General features: G+C 32.5%; 1 protein-coding gene across 5 annotated transcripts in view; it reads left to right on the top strand.

Moving 5' to 3' along the window:
• LOC145296022 (guanine nucleotide exchange factor subunit RIC1-like) overlaps positions 1-23,373 on the top strand; it is a 317,949-nt gene extending 294,576 nt beyond the window's left edge. For all 5 annotated transcript variants that reach the window (XM_080142059.1, XM_080142062.1, XM_080142061.1 and 2 more), the window contains 4 exons: positions 6,938-7,147; positions 11,452-11,632; positions 18,193-18,381; positions 22,831-23,373. In XM_080142059.1, coding sequence (XP_079998185.1) covers positions 6,938-7,147; positions 11,452-11,632; positions 18,193-18,381; positions 22,831-23,074 — 824 coding nt within the window. In that variant the 3' untranslated portion in view covers positions 23,075-23,373. The remainder of the gene's footprint in view (positions 1-6,937; positions 7,148-11,451; positions 11,633-18,192; positions 18,382-22,830) is intronic.
• The last annotated feature ends 565 nt before the right edge of the window (positions 23,374-23,938 follow it).

Raw genomic sequence — 23,938 nt, 5'->3', positions numbered from 1 at the left:
GTTTACAATATTATGACACTTCAAAATTTGAAACTAAAAGAGAAAGTATTTTCTGACTTTAAGGTTTACATGCCAAAAATCAAATGCATGGTCCATTTTCGTGTCTAAATCAAGGATATATATTAATTTCAATGCATGTTTCTGTTATGTAAAAGAACCTGTGGAATACAAGTATTTAAAGTGAAAGTATCAAGATGTACACAATAATTCTTCACCTCATTCAGCTTGTTTTTGGGAGTGTGATATTAAAAATGTAATTCATTTACATTTATTTTTATGTTTTAAAATCCGTAACTGTGAATTAAATTCCCCATTATTTGTTGGGAGAAAAGTACATTTGGGTAGTGAGGCTATTGAGATTGTTCAGAGGTTTTATTACATTGGTGATATACCACTGGAGCATAGGAAGGAGCTGGTGCTAGTATGATTACAAGAGTTCAGGGAACTTCTGTCATTACTAACCAGCAGAGCATTACTACTGCATGATGGATGTGTAACATGAATCTTAAAAACAGGTTGTGATCAGATAACCCTAGAGAAAAATTCTATCTTTACAGTATACATGCAAAATAGGAAACTTTGATGGTTTGGTCACGATGAAAAAAATGGTTGAGAATTATTGGATTAGTAGATGTAAAATAGATTAGGTAAGGCATGGCAGGAAGAAATGATGGGGATGGATTTGAGAGAGAGAGGGGATAAAGAAAGAACTGACCAGCGATAGGGTAGTTTAGAAATATCAAACACATGCCATCATGTGTGTGTGTGTCTGTTATATATATATATATATATATACTGTGTGTGCAAAATCAAGACTTCAAGACAAGGTGTTGATGGCAACGAAAAGTGTATTTCATTTTATGTTACAATTGTTTCAATGTCCAGTTCGACAATTTCAAGCATTATATCGTTTGAAAATTTTCAAAAACCAGCATTTCTTCAGACTTTAATAGAAATGTTGGGGATCAGTGCTTTCTTCATGCATTTCTAAAAGAGTCTTGGAACTTTCTAAAAATAAGAATGTTTTTGTAAAAAAACAAGGAATACTACAATGAGGCCCTTAGGAGATCAGGATACGATGGAAAAATTTAATATAACAGTAACAATAATAGTAACCACAAACCAAACTACATAATCTCGTACAACATGGCAATGAGAGCTAGAAAAAAACCCAAGACCAATAAGGAAAACGTTGAAAATGATCATAAGAATAGTAACGGAGGGGGAAATAATAACAGCAAAACAGGGAAGGATGAGGGTGGTACCATTAATAAGAGACAGGTTTGGTTCAATGCACCATTCAGCGAGTACATCAAAAATAATATACCTAAGCAATTCTATAGAATAATAGACCAAAACTCCCCCCCCCCCGGATAATAAACTAAGCAAAATAATAAATAGAAACTCTGTAAAATTATCTTTCTCAACGTCCAGAAACTTGACTAACACTATAATTAGCTCCAACAATAGAAAAATCAGCAAAATAAGGAATAACAACAAACTAGCATCAAACGAAAATATACCAAACAGAAAATGTAATTGTAGAATACCTGAAAATTGTCCGTTGGATGGGAAATGTCTAATCTCGGAAATAGTGTACAAATGCGAGATAAAAACCGATAACTCTAAGAAGATATATCTGGGAGACACGGGAACAGTGTTTAAGGACAGATACAGAAATCACGTAGTATCATTCAAAAAGAGATCTGAGACAGAAACTAATAGAGATGGCGGGGGGAGTACAGCCGTGGGAAATCAAAAAGGTGCAATCTATGTTTATTGGAAGCCTTCTACATTGTGAACTCCAAAGAGGAAATTTTGAATAAAAGACTTGATGCCATACAGGGAGGCCTTCATAGAAATAGATTTCTGCTATCACGCCTTAAATATAACTGAGGCATAACCTTTTTACAACAATAAGGATCATCGGATGGCAGGATTATATTTTAACGTAGAGTTGAATAGGTAGAATTGTTACAATATAAATGAAGGATCCAAATCATGCGAATATAGTTTCCTTTCTTCTTAACCGGGCAAGTATATAGCCCATCTAAGAATGTGTTTTTTTTTTGTTTTTTGTTTTTTTTCTCCATAACGGCAACCATTCTTGTATTCAGTTGTAGCAGCATTAACGGTAAAATTAGTAACACCCTCTTCAAATCAATAAAACAACTCGACAATTAATCCAGTTATTATTAAAAATTAAATTAACAATTGGGAGCTGTTAATCCATTTAAATATTAATTCAATTGATTTTGTCGTCTGACACCCTAGGTTGGTAGAAGCCAAGCTTACTTATTCTCCTACTTCACTCCATGGTCTAAGTGTTTTTCACCCATAAATGCAGGAGTAGACATCTTCCCACCGGAGTAAAACACACTTGGAGCTGTGGATGGTTTTGTTGTAAGAATAGTAATTAGATGACATACAATATTTTATTTATTTAGACAACCCAAGAACACAGCGCACCAACTATATGACAGGAGCAGCACAAGTGATTAATAACAGATGCGGGCTAAACACATCCCATTCCTTTGGATCAAAAACATAATTTATGTATTTAATTGTTAAACAAGCCATTGTAGCACGTTCTGGACCCATCTGATTAAATTAATTATTAAATCATAGTCGCCCTCGAGTAATCAATGAACCAAAAACACAAACGGTCTGAATTACCTCCCTTTAATCATTATAAGAAACAAAATCGACCCAGTTTCAAACAGAATTAACTAGCAGTACTTAACAATTTAATTAGATTATCTCCCTTCAAATCATCCCAAGCAACGACACAAAAACATTTTTCAAGTAGAATAATTATGAATTTTCAGACAGTAAATAGATTAGAACACTTCACCCGAAATGTCCTACAAGGTTTATATATATTTAATACACCCATTTTACTTTATTCTCATATTCAATCAAATTCTAAACCTAAAATGGTCTTGGTCCATGTACCAATAAAACGATAATCTATAAACATTACTTGCCACTAATACGAAACTAAAACTAACCGTAACATCTTTACAAGGTTGTTACGAACATAATATAAATATAGATACCAAATTTTTTAAAATTCTTTTTACAAAAAAATCAATCATCCGGAAATAAGAGAATTTAGCAACCCAACAAATGGGATATATTTAAAAAAATTTTTTTCTTTTTTAAATGGCTTAGGTCTCCCCGTAGAAACTTCCCATAACTCTGTTCCTAAATAAGGATACGAAAATTAGGCGATACATTAATATTTAAATAGGCTTTTCCGTAACCACAACCAAGGTAAATGTTTCTCGCATGTTTTTCCCATTAGGGATCCCCCCTCTTTTTTCTTTCTATTCAAAAATGCTACATTGCCAAAAGTGTGTTTATTCATAAAGTCTGAAGAAATGCTGGTTTTTGAAAATTTCCAAACGCTATAATGCTTGAAATTGTCGAACTGGACATTGAAACAATTGTAACATAAAATGAAATACACTTTTTGTTGCCATCAACACCTTGTCTTGAAATCTTGATTTTGCACACACAGTATATTAATGCTCAATTATGAAATGTGATAATTTTGTAGCTTAATCCTTAAGTCAATCTTTCTTGGCTTAAAACCTATTGTTATATGAAAATTTACTGAATTACACAAGCTCAGTATATTACATATAAGTCTACATATATATATATATATATATATATATATATATATATATATATATATAATTATTTACTATAATAATTATTAAATACCTACAGACACTAGTGTTTCATCCTTTCGGGAATCTTCAGTGCAGAGTGTCACGATTAACACCAGTCGATAGATTTGAACCCGGTGACAGAAGCCATCTCTGGTTTCGTTAGCAAGGACCATACCCATTCTGCTACCGTTAACCACAAGAGATGCTGTTGAATTTTAAACATTTATTTTTTTAAATGTTTTTAACGGCAGTCAGAGTGACCTAGTCATTATATGACAATCTGCACATAAGAGCTAAATTGAGCGACTTTTAATTCAACTGAAAGTGCTCAACGATAAAAAATGAGTTTCTTAAAGGGGCTGGCATAATTATTTACTATAATTCTTTATATATATATATTAGTGGAAATATAATTTTTTCCATTATATTTCACTTTTTTTTAATACTAATCCTTAATTTATGAAGCTGCATGTAATTACAGAGCATATAACAAACGACAAAAGTCTATATTCCAAATTTCATGATGTTGACCATCTTAGAATTTATTCCTTTAATTACATTGACATTTACAATTTTTGACAGTAACTGTTTTATAACGCAAAATAATTTATTTAATTATATCAATCAATGAATCTATTTTGCCCTTAATTCATCAGAATAAATAACAACTATCAATCCACCAAAAGAAAATAAAATGCATTTGGGCATGATTAAAAAATCCGAAAATTGGAAGAGAAGTTGCAATTACCTTTTATTTTATCTTTTATTTAGAGAGAGGGAGGCGCCTGGTTTTGCCTGGTCATAAAATAAGTTCAAATATGATATTTTAATTTGTCTAGATTTCATATATATTATTATGGTCGTGATTTCAAAAGTAAAAAAAAAAAGTATTTGGATGTCATTAGCTAGACTCAAAACTGAAAGCAAAACTATAACATTCAAAGCTGGTGATGTTACCACTGTACCAACGTGACACCCATATAAACTGATTAAAAATTAAAAATAAACTAAGATGTATAACGATTTTTTTTTTTTTCAAATTTGACCTATTTTTGGCCCCTTGAAAACTATTTTAACCAGCCAAAGACCCATAAAAGAACGGTCCATCAAAAATCCAATCATGTGAGGCCTGTAGTGCCGCTTTGTGACTTTTAGTTTTGGAAGAGAGAGAGAGTTTGAAAATATGAAGACTGACAGAAAGACACAGATATATCACCTTTTATATATTAGATTACACTATTTTCATTTAAAAACTCATGTTCTCTATAATTGCTTGCATTATAATATTTAATACTTATTTTTATTTCCTTTCAATATTGGAAAAGCAATGTTGGTGCAAACATTTTTTTAATTCTAATAATTTGTTTTTAAGCAAAAATTTTTGATACTTATGCATTTAGTACACTTTTCATTTGCACCACTTTTTTATTTATTTATTTAAACTATTTACTTATCTTTCATGAAAAGCATGTCTCCCACTGTTAAAACTAATTTTTCTTACAATTGTCAGATTTACCGTGTTACTTTCAAACATTGTTCAGTTATATATCTGATTTAACTGTTTCTTGTCTGGTTCTAGCAGACCAGACTGCCTGAAGATACTGGCCTTCTGGCATAAAATGCGCCAAATATTAATGTTGCTTTTTCCCTTTACAAAAACAATATTTCTACTCAAAAAAAAAAAAAAGAAAACAAACACCATGAATAAATATTTGAAAATATAAACAGCTTGAAGTGTAAAAACATTTTTCAAAATTACTTTTTTTTTTTTTTTTTTTTTTTTTTTTTTACATAGGCGTCACCACTTATCAAGGCCGATAGTCCACTCAAGGATAAGAGTTAAAGAGTTTAGAGTAGTCAAAAGGACAATATAGTAATCGATAGTAATGGAAGTTCGGTAAATTTGTTAACTTAAGTGGAACGGCTCATCAGAAACTTGTTCACGTTGAACTTGAAGACAACCATATAATAGACATCTGGAAAGCAGGAAAACGGAAGACAATTCCACAGGCGTGCAGTTCTAAGAAATAAGCTTTGATCATGGAATCTATGTTTAGGTTTAGGCACAGATAAAGAGTGGGGAAAATTATTGATAATGTTTTCAGCTAGTCTAGTGTTTCTTGTGAAAGTTTGGCGAGAGGAGCCATAGATTGAAGCTCAGTCGAAAACTTTCCATGAAAATAACGATAAAGCAGAGACAAACTCGCAACATCTCTTCTGTGAGATAGAGGTTGCAGCGAAGAGAAAAGGACATCTCCCACCAGGCCACGAAGTCTATTTTGAACCCTATCAAGGCAGGACAAGTCTTTTCTAGCAGCTCCAGCCCATATGTGGCAACAGTATTCCATCCTTGGACGTATCTGGCTCTTATATAGATAGAGAATTGCATCAGCAGTGAGATATCTATTAGATCGATAGAAGGATCCGACCATTTTTCCAGCGGCCTTGGCAACAGATTTGATGTATATATTCCATTTAAGATCAGGAGTAAAGGTCAAGCCCAGAAGCCTGTCAAAACTTGAGGCCTCCCCAAGACGAGAGCCATTCATTTTAATTGATGCCAGATGGGGATCAGAACGTTGATGTAAAGATAGAAGCTTGGTTTTAGATGCATTAAAAGTAACCAGCCACTCCTTTCCCCATTGTACAACGTGATCAAGATCAGAGGAGAGAGAATCGGAGAGAACTTGGTCGTTTACTATCTTAGATGTGCTACCATAAATGGTAGTGTCGTCAGCAAAAATGTCTACGAATGATGTAAGGATGTGATTTGGAAGATCATTAATGTAGATCAGGAAAAGAGTTGGGCCCAGGATGAACCCCTGAGTGACTCCAGCATTTATACTGTGAGCTTCTGATTTCTGCCCATCAACTACTACTCTTATGAACCTATCAGAGAGAAATGATTTAATAATTGAGAAGACATTTCCAGCTATACCATAGCTGGAGATCTTGTGAAGTAAACCTTTATGCCATACCCTATCAAAGGCCTTTGATATGTCAAGAGCAATTGCCCTAGAAAGGTTGCCTCTGTCGAGAGATTCGCTAATCCTATGAGATATAGCTGTAAAATTCAGAATTTAAATAATTCAAAAAGGGTTGATATACCATAAAACAACCAAACCCTGTTTATTGGTGACTCTCTAAATTTGTGATGGCTTTATGCAATTTTTTTGACTGATGTTATTGAAAAGAAAAAGAAAAGAAAGTCTTGCACATTTTATTTAAAATCTCCATTTTTCTTTCTTCATCTTTAGCTCCTAACTTAAATCTAACAGCTTCCAGTGCACCAAGTGATATCGACCTTCTCAATGGATTGAATTCCTGTGCAGAACATCCGCCTTCCAGCCGCAAATGTAACTTGGAATTACTCCATGATCTAGAACCATCTCAACCGTTGACTGTTGATTCAATAAGTTCTGCTTATGCATCTGATGAAGTCTTCCTGAAACCTCAAACAAATAAAAGTAAGACTTGCTGATTTCCCCTTTTTTTTTTTTAATTTTTTTTTTTTTTTATTACTGTTAATTTTTCATATTTGCAATTTGTATCCACGGTCAACCTTTTTCTTTTTTTTTTTTACTGCTCCTTTTTTTCATGTCAATATTTTTACTAATAATATTGAATGCTGAATATCTTGTCTCGTTTGTATGTTACAAAAATTATATGCCTCCTTCCCACTTTGTATTGAATCCTAGAATATATGTATTCAATCTATGGCCATATGCATACATAGAAGAAAGCATCAGACCCATTGTAAAAATTATAGCCATAGTAGCTATGTCTGACATTAACGGTAAATTAATGTAGGTTTACTTTATGTATCTATGCATGTAAAACATTGAATTAGCAGCAGCTGTGTACACTGTAATACATTACCATTTATTGATGTATATGCTTATTTCATGTGTATGTATATATGTATATATACTTTTTGCTTCATTAGTACCAGCACCTGATTTTCAATTTGGCGTGTAATGTGATTTCCTTTATTTCAGTTCTAGCAATAAATTTGTAACCTCCACACATGTATTTATTTTTATTATGAGTAACTTTAATGCTGGGCCTGGTAATTTTGCAAGCAATTTAACTGATTATAATAACAACAATTAGCATTGTGATTCACGTTTGTGTTTTGATTCTGAAATTTTGAGGTGAAGATTAATGATATGCATTATGTGGATAACGATTCTCATCTTGAGTGTTTTTCACACAATGTTTCGACCCATGTAACATACGGCTTCTTTCAGGTGTATCTTGTCGAACCCGGGAATCTGCATGAAATTTTGAGTGCAACTCTTTACTTAATCCACGGAGGTAGCATGCTCTCATTCTCTCAATCATGACCAGATAGAGATTTAAAGTAATTTTTAGTATTATCCACACTGAGGATTGAACCTTCAACCTCCAGAAGAGCGTTGCAACTGAATTTTCTGTTATGCTGAAACATTGTGCGAATAACACTTAAGATGAGAACAGTGGTCTGAATAATCCAAATAATACGTTTTGTTTTTTGGTGATTTAAACATTTCAATAAAGATTGAATCTGTGGTGTAAGCAAAGTTTTGAATTCATTTAATATTGACTCCAACATATATGCAAAAATATGATAAATGAATACTTTCAGAATAAAGTCGAATGAGTAAAAGAAGGGAACATCTAGATATAAGCATAGTCTGAATATTCACTCATAATTTCAAAAACCCTTATCTCCAGATTACTTATTATAAGAGAAGAATCGATAATGATTAAAAAAAAAAAAAAAGAATTGGAACCTACAAAGCTAAGTTAGGAAACTTAGTTTCATATGAGTTTTTACAAAAAAATATGGAAGTCAGAAGAACTTGAAACAATGAGTTTTTCTTTACTCTGTTTCTTTTACTTGAAGATCAAGCATCGTTTCTAATCTGACCTCATGGATTTTGCATACAAAATATTGTGGAACTTATTGAATGCATTTCACTTGAAAAATGGCTTTCAAGTATATTGTTCTATAAGTTAAGAGAATTATTATTATTTTTTTAATGTAAGTAGATTGGGATTAGTAAGTAGATAAATAATGGGCTTAAGCTATTATTGTTCATATATGACCTCTACCGGATGAATGAAATATATTTATGATCTCAACATGTATTTTCCATAGATTTGGGAAAAGAGAGCTGTTCCTATTTAGTTGTCTCTCTGCAAGGGCAAAGTTAGGCACAAGGTAAGGTTTTAGGTTTGTAGAGTAACCCCCCCCCCAAAAAAAAAAAAAATTTCCATCAATCAAGATGGATTTATTGTTTACTGATCAAGGACAGAGCATAAAACGTGATATTAAAACAGATATTACGCTTTGCTCCTAGTTAGAAATCCAAGTATGTTCATCTCCTCTAACCCTAACCTTAACATTTGCTGGATTGTTCTGTTTTTTCAACTTTGATTTAATTGAAAAATATATCACTTATTATTTTTTCAAACGACTTTCATATAATTTCTTTTATTTTCTTTTGTTTTATATTTTTAATGTTGATTATAGTTTTTAAGAATAAAATTATTATCCGTTTTTATTTTCAAGTTCATGTATTTTTCCTTGCAATCTCTTTAACTTTGTCCTACATCCCTTTTTCTTTATTCTGAACTAGAAGAATATCCATTTCAGGATGTGCAAAATTAATCCCCCAAACAGTTTTGCACCAAACTTATGTCTCTTTACTTTATATCTAAAATTTATATTACCTCTGACATGATGATGTTGACATGCCAGTTCTCGTTAGATCATCAAAGTTAAGCAGCGTTGAACCTGGTCAGTATCAGATGGGTGACTATTTAGGAATACCAGGCATTGTATATATTAGGATGTCAACACCACCCTGCAAGAACTGTAAAAACCTAATTCTTCATTTCCCCTGACCAAGATATACATGTTATTGGGGGTCGCTTGTGAACTTGATATTCCATGAAACTTCCTCCTTTGAGGGAAGCTGGTTCAACCTGCCTAGAGCAACTGCCGCTGGCATACATATATCTTAAATTCTTAAGTTATGCCAATTTTGATTAAAACCCATTATATGATTTTGATTCTCGAAAATGTCTCAAATTTAAGGCTTAAGCTTAAGAGAAATAAAGAAAAAATTGAAATTCATGGAATTTTGTTTAATAAGATGTTTAATGACTATGGATTAAATTTAATGCAAATTTGAAAAATATTTATTTTCAAATCGGAGATGGCGCTAATATTATGACTCCTCAACATATTCCAAAGAAACTGAAATTTCTAAAATTTAGGAAATATTTATTAATTGATATCTAATACCTATTATAAAAATTTCACAAAAATCAGAGGTATCTGAATTTCCACCAATGGTGTATACTCTTTTTGTTCTTTGGTATAAAACTAAATATAGCCTTCATTACCCATCCTTACACCTAGCATCTGTGTTCTAAAATTCATAATGATCATTTAATCCGTTTAGGAGTGAATAGTATACAAATATATAAACATACACAACTTTATAAATACAAATAATGTTAAGTAATAATGTGCGAACACTACTCTCATAATAGAATAGGTTTAAAAACTTTTATTTTAGTATTCACACAAAATTTAATACTTTTATGTAAAATTAAATGCTCTTTCTGATCATGGAGTCGGATTTATCACTTAAACCATGAATTATAAATTAAGAATGAATTCTAATATATTTTATTTAGAAGGAAAAAATTTTTTTTTTTTTTTTAAATGTTAGACTAGCCTAGTTGCCTGGGCGTTTGGAGGTGTGTGTTGAGCAGAAAAAAAGTGGTAGTAGGCAGACAGGCAGGCTTGAACCCGTACCACAAAGGAGGAAAAGAATGTGAAAAAAAAAAACCCTGCCGTTTTTGCTGTTCCATCGCCAAATCAGAAGGCTTAAATTAAGGCTAGTCAATCGAAAAGAGGGAATGACTTTCCAAAATATCAGCAAAAAAAGCGACCCCTTCTTGTAGAAAAGTGCTCAGTTCAGGGTGAAGGAATTAATGTTTTTAGCCAATTTGTCATCTGAAGGGTCGAGCTTCAAAACGATACTGATCTTGTGAAAATCTGTCACCTCTGTGGAAAGTTTTAGGCAGAAATACAAACATACATACATACATACGTACATACATTTAAACAGACAGGTGAGATATATATTATAGATTGTTTACTCCCCACCCCTAACTTCATTTTAAAGATGAGGCAAGTCTTCTCATATCCATAGTAAAAAAACATTGGCTACAAAAATATAACATTCTGAAAATGCAAATGAAGAAAGAAATTAAGGCAGATCTCGGTACTAAAAACTCAGAAATTTTATATGAAAAAAATTTCTTCTACAAAACAACCAAAGCAAACACCATGGATAAATATTTGAAGATGTAAAGAACTTGAAGTATGGAATTTGTTTCCAAAATTACTGGATTTAGGATTAAATAATCCTAAACAAGTTTAATGTCGTAAAACAAGACAACCAAGCCAAACCAGGATGAGTTCTTTATTTGTTTTTCCTTCTTTATGCATTTTTTTAAGGAAGGAATTTATTCTTCTTTTCATCATTATTATTTAAAAACTAAGTCCAGTAATACAGTTAACACTCATTGTTTATTCAGCCAAAATGTAATGCCAAGACTTGCATCAATGTGACCATTAAGAAAAATCTGATGTGATATGGAGTTCAGAGGTTGGAGTAAAACTTTGTCTAGCTTCTTCAATTTTCCTTGACAATACTGGCTCCTGCTAGTTATAAATATTATATTTCTTAATTTTTTAAATTTTCAGATGAAGATAGCAGCGTTGCCACAACGGAAGTGTTATCTGATAACAGTTCGTGGTTAGCTGAGCAGGATTTGGCTGCTGATGCCATGTCATTCTCTTCAGATTTGCAGATCACCCAAGAACTTGAGATGCTCTCTCAGGAAGTTGCCAATAAGGGTCCACCACAATCTGATCTAGAGCTTCGGTAAGTATTGTCTTGAAATAACTTTACCTCATGTGGTCAAACTTTTTTAATGGAAGCATGAAGCATCAAGAAACATAGTGGAATTGCAGGTAAGTTGAAGGATGACCTGTTTGTGTGCAAGAAATGTAAGATAATGAAGACTGATAAGAAAATGTGGATGGCTATTGAGATTGTCAAGAAGTTTTGTTATCGTGGTGATATAATTGGAGCATAGGTTAGTGTTGATGGTATTTCATGGTTAAAAATGAATAAGAACTAAGTGATGGCAGAAGTTCCTTGAACTTACTTCAGGGAACATCTGACATTACTAACCAGCAGAATATTACTGCTGTCAATTAAGAGAAGAGTCTATCAGGCATGTCTACACAGTGTGATAATGTATGAAAGTGAAATTAGACCAGTGAGGGTTGAGGACATGCTTTGCATGAAGAGAAATGACATGAGAATGATATATAACGTGAATCTTAAAAATAGTAGTCTTAGATCTGATGACCTCAGAGTAAGTTTAGATCTGAAGAGTGAGATGTGTGCAGGAAAATGTGTGCAGACTTTGTTGGTATGGTTATATTTAAAGATTGGATCAGTGTTTTTTGTAAGTAAATGTAAAACAGTTAAGTTAACAAAATCAGTTGCAGAAAACATGGAAGAAAATGATAAGAATGGATCTAGAAGTGTAAGCCATTTTGAGTTTCAGAACAGTTTCAGATGGTTCGCTGTTACACACAAGTCCTGGGAGGGGACTTGTGTGTAGTAGACGGTTCCACAGAACAAAATATTCTTACCGTGTCGAAACCCGGGAAAGAACATGTGAAATTGCTCCAGAAAAGGTTTAATATTTATGAAGCAATTCTGGTTTCTGATTGGTTTGTAGCAGAACGTGAATTAATTTGATTCGTCAGTTCTTAGCAGCATCGTTTATAAATAGAATCGTCCGACTGTGTGGGATCATACTCCATTAGTCCTCCAAAATATTGCAACATCCTCCCTACTTTTGTAATGGGGAAGTCCCTTGTGTTTGTTCTGCTCAAAAATAAATATATATTTTTATATTTACTTAGACATAACAAAAATTAGAAATCATTTGGATCTTAGAATTTTAGCATTTAAAAAGACGCCATTTTTAATTGTGTTCAAATGTTAAAAAGGAAAATTACAAAGATTTTTTTTTTTTTTTCCTAAGCAAAAAGTATTAGTAGGTTAAAGTGTTAATACAAATAAAATGGATACAGTTTAACGTCTTGTCCAGGACTATTTTTAAAAAATTTTTTTTTATATATAGAAATCTATATACTGAGCATTATCCCTAGGGTTTTCCGCTGATATTCATGCAAAAAAGTAATAGCCTTCTCATAAGTGGAACTTCGCTGGTCTGTATTTTTAATATATAGAAATCTATATACATACAGGGCAGTGAAAGAAAAAAAAAATTATTCAGTCGAATTCACCAACAAGTTTTGAGAAAAAACGTTATAGCTTTATCTCGTTTTCTACGAAATGGCATTTTATATCCATATGCCTAGATCTTTGGTTGATCACCGTGCTCTGTGCTAAGACTATACTGGCTTGATTATCACAATTAATTACCACGGGGCTTGTAATCAATTCTGGCTCTAAAATAGTCTTCAGGATATTTTTAAGGTAGAGTGCTTCCTGGGTCGTGTGTGTGATCGCGATAAATTCTGTTTCACACGTAGAGAGAGATACAATCTGTTGCTTTTTAGATTTCCATGAAATAATAGGCCCATTTTCTGAGAGTCTGAAACAATATCCAGATACACTCCTGCGATCTTCTTCGTTTGCCCAGTCTGAATCCGAAAAACCTTCTAATTTTAGGGGATTTCTTGATTTTCTAAATACTAACTACTGCTCCTTAGTTCCTTTTAAATAATGTAGGACTTGTTTAGCTCTGTTTAAATCCTTCATTGTCAGTCGTGATAATTTTTGTGACAGTTTCGTTACTGTATAGCATATATCGGGCCTGGTTGCAGTCATCAAATATATAAGACTACCTATAATTTTGCGATATTGTGTGTCATTTATTATTTCAGATTCTGTGTGTATACTTTTTATTAATATCATTTTCGACCGGTGTAGAGCGTTTCTTGCACTCTCCCATTCCAAATTTTAATAGTATTTCGTCGATGTATCTCGATTGAGTCATCGTAACAAGTCCTTTGCTTTGAGTAAATTCTATCCCCAGAAACCAGGATATTTTGCCAAGATCGGTCATTTTGAATCTTTTACTTAATTTGTTCTTAACATCAGTCAACATTATGTCACAATTTGATGCGATTAAAATATCCTCGACCCACAAAACCAAAATCAGTAGTTTATCGTCTTTGTGTTGGGTATATAAACAGGGGTCTACAGCGCATTGTCTAAATTGTTGTTTAATAATATAACTATGGAACACTGTGTTCCAACACTGAGCACTCTGCTTTAGACCATATAATGACATGTTAAGTCGCCATACGCTATTTTTATTTTTCATTATAAATCCCTCTGGAGGGGTAATATAAATTTCACAGTCTATTGGGGCATTCAAATAAGCATTTTTTACGTCCATTTGATGGATGTTTAGGTCATATTGTGATGCGACTTGCAGTAAAACTCTGATTGTCGTTAGGTTTGTGGTCGGCGAAAACGTAGAAAAGTATTCTTTACCGTAAATCTGAGAGCACCCCTTAGCAACAAATCTTGCTTTGTACTGTTCTACGCCTGATGCTGTACTCTTTTTTTGTAAAGACCCACCTGGTAGAAATAACATGTTTATCTCTTGGGAGAGGCACTACCGTATAGGTATAATTTTCGGTTAAGGCATCTATTTCTTTTTTCATGGCAATTTTCCATTCATCACACTGTTCTGAATTAATTGCTTCGTTGAAGCTTTTTGGTGCATTTTCCATTGAACAGCAATAGTCGATTTGATAATCCTTTATACTGTCGACCACAAAAAAATCGGGTCGTCTTCTATTTCTTTCGGGATATCTCGACTTTATCATCATCATCATCATGGACACTCTCGTCTCCGTCATTTTTATTGTTTTCGTTTGTTCCAATTATTTGAGGTAATATAATTCCATCCTCTTCATATGACGGGTTTTCGTCTTTACAATTAAACATGTCTGTGAATTTTACACACCGGATTCTTTTTATTTTATTTTTTTTGGGGGGGAAAAAATATTAAATTGGCTGGACTGTTTTTATCGTATCCAAGAAATATACCTCTGTCAGCTTTAATATTCAATTTACTCTTTTTCTCTATATATGCGAAGCAAGTTGAACAAAATATATGCATTCTGCTTAAATTTTTTTTTTTTTTTTTTTTTTTTTACCGCAGAAAGATTCATATGGAGTTTTAGATAATGTTTTGTTAAAACACCTGTTGCGTATATAGGCTGCCGCCATAAGTGCATACGTCCAGAGGTTTTTAGGGAGTTTTGATTCAATGAGTAGGCATCTTGCCATTTCAAAAAGTGTCCGCCACGCACGTTCAGCAGTCCCGTTTTGGTGTGGCGATCTAGGAGCTGATATTTCATGCCTGATATGATGGTTAATTAGTAAAAATTCAAAGTCTTTATTGGTAAATTCAGTACTGTTGTCAGAGCGAATACACTTGATTTCACCGTAGGGGGCCATGTCGGCTAGATATTTCTTAGTTGCTAGCAGGGTATCAGATTTATTCTTTAAAAAATAAACCATTATTAAACCTGAATGGTCATCTACGAAATTCAACACATATCTATAATGTTCTCTGGCCATCAGTTCTACGGGACCGTTCAAGTCACAATGCACCATTGATAGGATTTTTTTTCTGGTATCTTGCTTTAATAGTTTGTCATTTTCCCTTGCGTACAGACGTCACAGTTGAAGGTTTTTGATGTTTGTATTTGCATTCCATCAACTACAGTCGGCAACTTTTTGATATCAGGAATATTGCAGTGTCCAAGAATTTTATGCCATGTCTGTAGATCATGGTAGGCGGTTTTTGATGGGACTACGCTATTTAAATAATATAGTCTTCTATTTTCTTTAATGTCGAATACAGTTCCATTCGGGTATACCAGTTTTGATTTATTGGGGCTAAAGTTTATATTTGCACCTTGTTTTGTGGCAGCTTGTACAGAAAGTATATTTTGTTTAAATTTTGGGATTAGAAAAGCGTTTTCTAGAATACAGAAACACAGTTCACCTGTATTGTTCTTTAGCGAGATTTTCGTATTGCCTCTTTTCAAAACGATATCATTGACTCGACTTCCGTCAGCTAGTTCTACAAAATGATTTTGCGGCTTAAAGTTGGGATCAAAATTGATAAAATCAGATTCCTTTGTAATCACATGTGCCGTGGCCCCACAATCGACAAGAAAATTATTATTGCTTGTTGACGCATCAAATGTACACGAAAATAAAAAATGTATGTTCGCGAACAGAGCTCTCTACATTTTTAATGTAATCGCCATTTTGAGTCCTGTATCCACATTGGAAACTCTTGTGATTAGGTCAGTTCAGTGTATAAAGAAATAATTTTGGGTTTTCCTTTCGATAAATAATGCTCTCTCAATATGTTTAATGCTTTGCAGCCATCGTCCAAGGCTTCTCTCATTACCAGTGATAGACTTCAGTCATCTAAACACTGTATTAATTCCGCAAAGACAGTTGCATTCTTTTCAATGAAGTCGGGGTCATTTCTGTTTTCAGGTTGTGTTTCTAGTACTTTGTGTAGCCTTTGGGTTCGTAGATATCCCAGAAATTTAACTTGCCACAATTCGTATTTTGATTCGGATCCATCGAAATAAAGACGCACGCTGGGCCCATAACCTCTAGAAGTGTAAGCCATTTTGAGTTTCAGAACAGTTTCAGATGGTTCGCTGTTACACACAAGTCCTGGGAGGGGACTTGTTTGTAGTACAGTTCCACAGAACAAAATATTCTTACCGTGTCGAAACCCGGGAAAGAACATGTGAAATTGCTCCAGAAAAGGTTTAATATTTATGAAGCAATTCTGGTTTCTGATTGGTTTGTAGCAGAACGTGAATTAATTTGATTCATCAGTTCTTAGCATCGTTTATAAATAGAATCGTCAGACTGTGTGGGATCATACCCCATTACTCCTCCAAAATATTGCAACAATAGATTTGAGAGATAAACAAATACGTGAAAAAAAGATATAGATTAGTTTGGAAGTCTATTGCTTAAAAAACTGTTTGACAACATATAAAAATGAATGTTAAACTGAAAATGAGAAATGATAGTTTCAACTTCATACTCCCATTTATACATGTTTCAGCTTCTATTCCGAAGATTGTTTACAATTTGTGTTTTTGTTAAGATCAATAATTTCCAAGTTTTTCTTCTGTTTATAATGGAAATAGTTGTATGGTTATGGTGCCAAAATAAAATGCAAGTTTATAACTTTTATCCCATGTATTTATTTTGCAAAAACACCTTCAACACCATTGATTATCAGTGTACAAAAAATAAAATATTTGAATAATTTTAATATTGTACAGAAATATCAGCAGTTCACAATGCTATCAAATATGGTTCTGAATTTTTGAAACAAGGAATAATAATTTGAATCATTTGAACTACTGTTCTCATTTTGGATGTTATTCTTACAGCATTTCAACCAATCTAAGCTCCGATTTTCTTCAAGTGTGTTGTGTTGAATCCTGAAACTCTACAAAAGTTTGAACTGAACCCATTTCATTATTAAGAATTAAGACTTCTGAACCCATTTCATTATTAAGAATTAAGACTTCTGCATGAGAACAATCTATTTCTGTTAAAGTTGAAATTTTGGTATCTTTTTTTTTTTTTTTTTTAACTTTCTACCTCAGCATTCAACATTAAATTGACAATTTTTATAGGTTTTTATGTATGTTGACAATGAATATTACAGTTAAATTTGGCACAGACAAGTGATTTTATGAATATTAAGACCTTTATTATCTAATGTAATCCATTGTTTTTACTGAAGGCCATGTTTTTTCCCAACTGAAGAGTACTAATGTGTATGCGTGTTACAAAACCCCTCCTTCATCCCCATGTTGAGAATGGTGAATGCCACTAAAATTTATTAAGTTATACATCGGAATGTCTTAATATCCAGAAAACTACTTGTCTGTGCCAAATTTAAATATGAAATTCATATTCAGCAAACCTGAAAAACTTGTAAAAGTCATAATTTTTAAGGTGAATGTTAAGATGGAAAGAAAGTAAAAATTTACTGAAATTTAGTATAAATTTCCAGGTTCAACAATATGCATTTGAAGACAAAGTGTATTGTTAAATCTGATATAATTTCTCATTGAATAAAATCTTTTCAATATCAAAAACTGGTCATAATCATTTCTTTTAATCATTCCATATAAATGTAACAAAATAGATTGAATCTTTATTATTTAATAGTAAATATTTTTCTTTAATAATTCTAAAAGATAAACAACATATTTAATAGCTTGTATTATTTGGATGTTATTCTCTGAAGTTTATTTGATTAGAGGTTGTTTTTAATGTTTGTTAAACTGCTTATCTGAAGTTTTTTTTTTTCTCTTCAGATATTTGTTACAAGTTGTCCTTGAAGCAGGTTGCTTGGAATGGGCTCTCATCATTGCAGTGGTATTGAGAGATGCATTGGCTGTAGTTCGTACTGTCAACACGGCTAGTATGACGGACACTCCACTTGAGATTGTTGGCCGTATGAGAGAGGGTCTATCTTATTTGGAACTCTGGGCTGAGACTGAATGGTAAGCAATAAGAGTGAAAGAAAAATTAGCAACAAAGAAATGTGAAAAAAAATTAGCAACAAAGAAATGTGAAAAAAAAATTAGCAACAAAGAAATGTGAAAAAAAATTAGTAACAAAGAAATGTGGGGGGGATTAGCAACAAAGAAATGTGGGAAAAATTAGCAACAAAGAAATGTGGGGAGAAAAAATTAGCAACAAAGAACTGTGGGGAGAAAAAATTAGCAACAAAGAACTGTGGGGGAAAAAATTAGCAACAAAGAACTGTGGGGGAAAAATTAGCAACAAAGAAATGTGGGGGGGAAAATTAGCAACAAAGAAATGTGGGGGGAAAAATTAGCAACAAAGAAATGTGAAAAAAAAATTAGTAGCAAAGAAATCTGAAAAAAAAAAGATTATTATTGAAGATATTAATTTTTTTTTAATGAAGGGTCTGTTAGATATATTGTATTTAGCAGGGAGTTATAGTTTTCAGCCTGCAGGTAATCTACAAGTGTGTATATGTATCTTTCTTATGTAACTAAGAACTCGTGCCTTGGTATTGGCTGGGAAAATCTATATAATTTCTTATTGAACTTATGCTCTTATCTCTGAACCCTATATAAATATTTTAGTGTGTGTACATTATGATTGGATATCTAAAAAAATTAAAAATGCAATTCAAGTTAAAACACTATTACATAATTCTGTGTCGTTAGAAAAGATTATAAAATTTATGAAAAATAGAATAGTAGGTCTGCCAGAACTATTCTTTTAACAAAAAATATTATTGATCTGCCATTTTCTAATTTGAAATAGCAAGAGTTAAGTGAAAACAAGGGAGATATATCAGTTTATTATATGAAATAGACTAAATCGCTAAAACGGCATTATTCGATAAATTTAATTTTTTTCTTGTAATCAGTTTTCTACTTGATAATTTTTTGTAATTTTACAAAGTTTTACTAATTTCAGCATGACACGTAATTATGTAATAATATTTTTGCTTAAATGCATTTTTTATATTCAATTATAAAACTCAAGCGCTAATGTTTTAATTTGATTTTCTTACCCAGCTATAGAAATTAATTGTAATGTTCTGCAAGTATTACATCTATAAATAATAATGAACATCGAAACATCTTTACAGCAGTTTACTAACATAAAGAGTTAAGTAATTGTGTTGGTACACTGGAAAGAGCACAATATTTAATATGAAGGGAAAAAGAAAAGAAAAATATATAGCCTTTATTAATCTCTTTCTTCCCCAGGCTAGTTGAACTGGCTTCCTCCAAAGGAGGAGGTGTCAAGGGAATATCAAATTCATCAGCAGTTCCCAGTTGCATGTATATCCCAGTCAGAAGAGAGGCAGTTCTTACAGGGAGGTGTCAACGCCCACCTATATATAGCAATTGGTATTCCAGAATGGTTACCGATCTGGTACTGATTAACTTAAGCGATCTAATGAGAAGTGTTGTGCCGACATGATTATGCCATATATTCTTATCTTATCTCTAACCCTAAGTCAGGTGGCAATATGAAAGAGAAATAATGCACAAGCAGTGGGCATAACAAAGCGAATAAAAAAAAGAAAACAATTATAGTAAAAAAAAAAGACATTAAATGTCAATGTTGGCCGTGTCAGAACTTCCTCGTGGGTGAATGCATTTTAGATGACGGACAATAAACTTATCTGAAAGGAAGTGGTAGTGTTTGGAAGGCCTCCAGTTACTTTAGCAGCTGTGATAAATTTTGAATAACACAAAAGCACTATTACTTTTATATCTTAGCACTAATCGTCTGGGTGATAATATATAGTATGAAAGAAAAAAAATAAGACAGAAATAATATGCATTCACTTGGCATAGTCAGTTTCATTTCAAAATGTTGCGCAATCCTGTCAGCATTCTACAAAAAACTCCTACCCACTATGAATGGAGGTGGTAATGCTTGGAAGAATGGTCTTCCATTATATTTCGAACTGTGATGAATTCAAAATGATTTGAAAATGCAGCATTTCTTAATATCCTAACGCTAACATTAAATCTGAGTGACAATATAAAAACAGAAAAAAGATGGAATGGATTGCAATGTGAGTATCAGAACTGTTGAATGTCTTGTAGAGTCTGAAGGACTGTTAAAAGTAAATTTCTTCTAAAAAATAGCCTTTTTTGTCCTGTCAAATTGGAGTGACTCTGACTTAAAGCAAAAAAACTCTATCCCCCTTTGAGAGTAATTTGTAATGTCCTAGAGAATTGTTTTCCATAGCTGTTGCCACTATTTCCAAGTACAAAATTTATTGAAAGCTATAATTCATCAAATTGTTGGCATGGCATGGGAACATTTGATTTTGAAAATTAATATTTTTATATGTGAATCCTTGAGTGAAGATCAAACTAAAATTTTAGAATTATTGTCATGGCAACTGGCTTCTGCACTGCAACTGTCAAATAAACATGCTATCATGTATGTATTCTTTTATGCTTAGAATTTGAAGGCTGTTATCTTGTTTTTAACACAAATGTTTACCCAGTGAAAAGCAAAATTATTGGCCAAAAAAATATTGTAAAGTGGGTGAATGCACAAGAGCACAATATTTAATATGAAGGGAAAAAGAAAAGAAAAATATATAGCCGAAAATAATGCAGAAAATAACATTTTTATGCAAGAAAGATTAAAATGAAACAAATTAATGATTGCTTTATTGTCTCTGAAGATAGCATGTTTGAAAATGTATGAATTCGGCTGAATTGTTAATTCTATGTTCAATACTGTATATGTAAGCCCATAAAAATTGATACTTGAAGATGAAAATTAGAAAATTAATAAATAGCGTGACTTGGGAATCAATTAATTTTTTTTTTACATGATGATTTAAAAAATATAAAATAAATTTAATAAAATTAAATTAACAGTGTAAATAATATAAGCATTTGTTAAAGAACGATTGTATGTTTTCTTTGAATGTAATCTGCTAATCAGTTATTACATAAATGAAGGATTTTAAAAAAAAGGTAACCTTGTAATAAAAGGAATGTTAAAAAGAGCATTTTGTACTTAGGTGGAAATTTTAGAATATTTGGGAGGTCATATGTGATTTTGATGAAAATGTTTTTGTGAAATGAATTAAAGTCAACCCTGGCACATTAGTTTTCAGTTCATGTTAACTATTTAGCCACCATCACCCTAAAACTGGAAATTTTAGAGTAGCTACTAGACAATAGTAAGGTCAAAAAGCAAATAATAATAGTGATATGAAGATAAATGGATGGCAGTGATAGTAAGTTTCAGTATGACAATTAAAATTCTCATTATAGGTGACTTAGAAGATGTCAAGCAAGATAAAATTTAAAGACTATTGAAAACATAAAACGAATATATATTTTTTAAAACTTGTATTAACAATTGATCTGGATTGCAGCTGAAGCAAATTTCCATATGCATCTTTTGGATAAAATCTGTACTCATCAATGAAATCGCACTTGAACCTTAATTTGTGAAATTTTGTTATAATTTATTTATTATACAGTTATATTTGTAATTATTTCCACAATCAAACCATGCTGCAAGTCGCACGAACCATGAAAACCACAGACCGAAATTCTAGACTTGAGTTTCCTCCTTCTTGTGCTCATCAGTCGAACATATCCAAACTCAGGATTTGGAAGCAGTCATTTGTATGTGAGGCAAGTACACTACCTGCTGAGCCACTATGCCACATATAAAAAAGTCTATTGTCTAACACAAACCAAGGCAAAGTCTGTTGAATATCCTACTTCTTCTCAACAAGGCGTGCAGTCATCCAAACACTAAGAACCCAGATTGACGTCTCACAAGTAGAATTTTGCATACGTTTGGACGATGTCATCCAACAAGCCAATCCAGCGAGCAAATTAATATTTGATATTTTTTTAATGTCGGATGATATATAATTATTTCTGTAATCAAACAATGCCGCAGCTCACACAAACCATGGAAGCTGCAGATTGAAAGTGCTAGATTCAAGTTTTGCTCTCGTTTCAGCTCATTAATAGAACATATCGAAATTAAGGATTTGAAAAGCGAGTATGCTACCACCTGAGACACTACACCATATACAAGAAAGTCTATTGACTAATACAGTTCAAGCAAAGCATGCCAAAGTTCAACTGTGAAATATACTTACTTCTTAATAAGGGACATAGTCATCCAACTACTAAGAATACAAGCTGATGTTATATTTATGTTGGGTTTTGTTTGGGTTTTGTTTATGTTTGGGTTTTGTTTATGTTTGGGTTTTGTTTATGTTTGGGTTTGGGTTTTGTTTGGGTTTGTGTTTTGTTTGTTTATGTTTGGGTTTATGTTGTGTTTGGGTTTATGTTGGGTTTGTTTGAGAGAATAGTAACAGGAGTCCTTCAGTTATTACAATTATTTTAATTTATTCTAATTACCGTAAATGAAACAATAATTCTTTTAAAATCTTTTATTTTCAGTGTTGGTTACAAAACCTTCTTCCGCTCTATCCGTGGACAGATTCAAGTACTTGATAAAGTGGTAAATCTGGCACCAACAGTGGCCAAACTGACCATAATCCCTGTGGAGGACAGTCCAGAAGAAACAGAATCATCCGCCATCTCACCTGTTGTTCAGACTATAAGAACTGAGAGCATTGACCAAAACTGTGTTGAATCATCGATAGATAAAGAAGAAAAAAACAATGACTGCGTTTTATCTTGATGATGGTTTATCATTCTAAATCTGGGAACAAACGAACAATTATTTTCTTTTTTCTGGAGTAATCATCTCATCAACCTCAAAGACTTTGACTTCCTTCCAATTTATCAAAAACGTTTATGTATTTTCTTTTTAATATATACAAATATATATATGTAATTATAAATATATATACATACGCGCACACACACACACACACACACACACACACACTTGACCAAAGCTTTGTTTATTGTCCTCCTTTGATAATCTGTCCTATTTTGATTTTTATTTGAGAGATTAAAACCAATTTCCATTCATAATTTGTAATTGTTTTTATACTTCCTAAAGAAAACTTTGGATAAATACCGGCTCATATTTTATGAATCAGTTTCTCTTTTTATCTTCTCTCACCTCTTCCTTTTTGAATCACAGTTTTCTTTTTTGTGAATGCATGCCAAACTCAACAGACGTGATACAGCAGTTTGACACAGGCTATTTGTAAGTTCATTTATGCTAATATCCTGATCTCTATTATTTCATTATTTACACCTTTTTGTTGAATGCTTTATCACATAAACATCTTGATCACAAATGCATCTATAATATAAATCTCACCTGTCTGTTTAAATGTATGTATGTATGCATGTTAAAACTTTCTGCCTTAAACTTTCGACAAAGGCGACGGATTTTCACGAGATCGGTATCGTTTTGAACCTCGACCCTTCGCACGAAAAATATCTAGAAATTGGCTAAAAATATTAATTCTTTCACCCTCAACTGTGCACTTTTCTACAAGGAGCAGTCGCTTTTTTTTTTTTCCGATATTTTGGAAAGTCATCCCTTCTTTTCGATTGATTAACCTTAATTTAAACCTTTCCCACTTCC

Source organism: Euprymna scolopes, chromosome 16, assembly GCF_053919585.1.
Source record: "Euprymna scolopes isolate OS-2025 chromosome 16, ASM5391958v1, whole genome shotgun sequence".
Taxonomy (NCBI): Eukaryota; Metazoa; Mollusca; class Cephalopoda; order Sepiida; family Sepiolidae; genus Euprymna; species Euprymna scolopes.
This window is presented reverse-complemented; position numbering and strand designations above follow the sequence as displayed.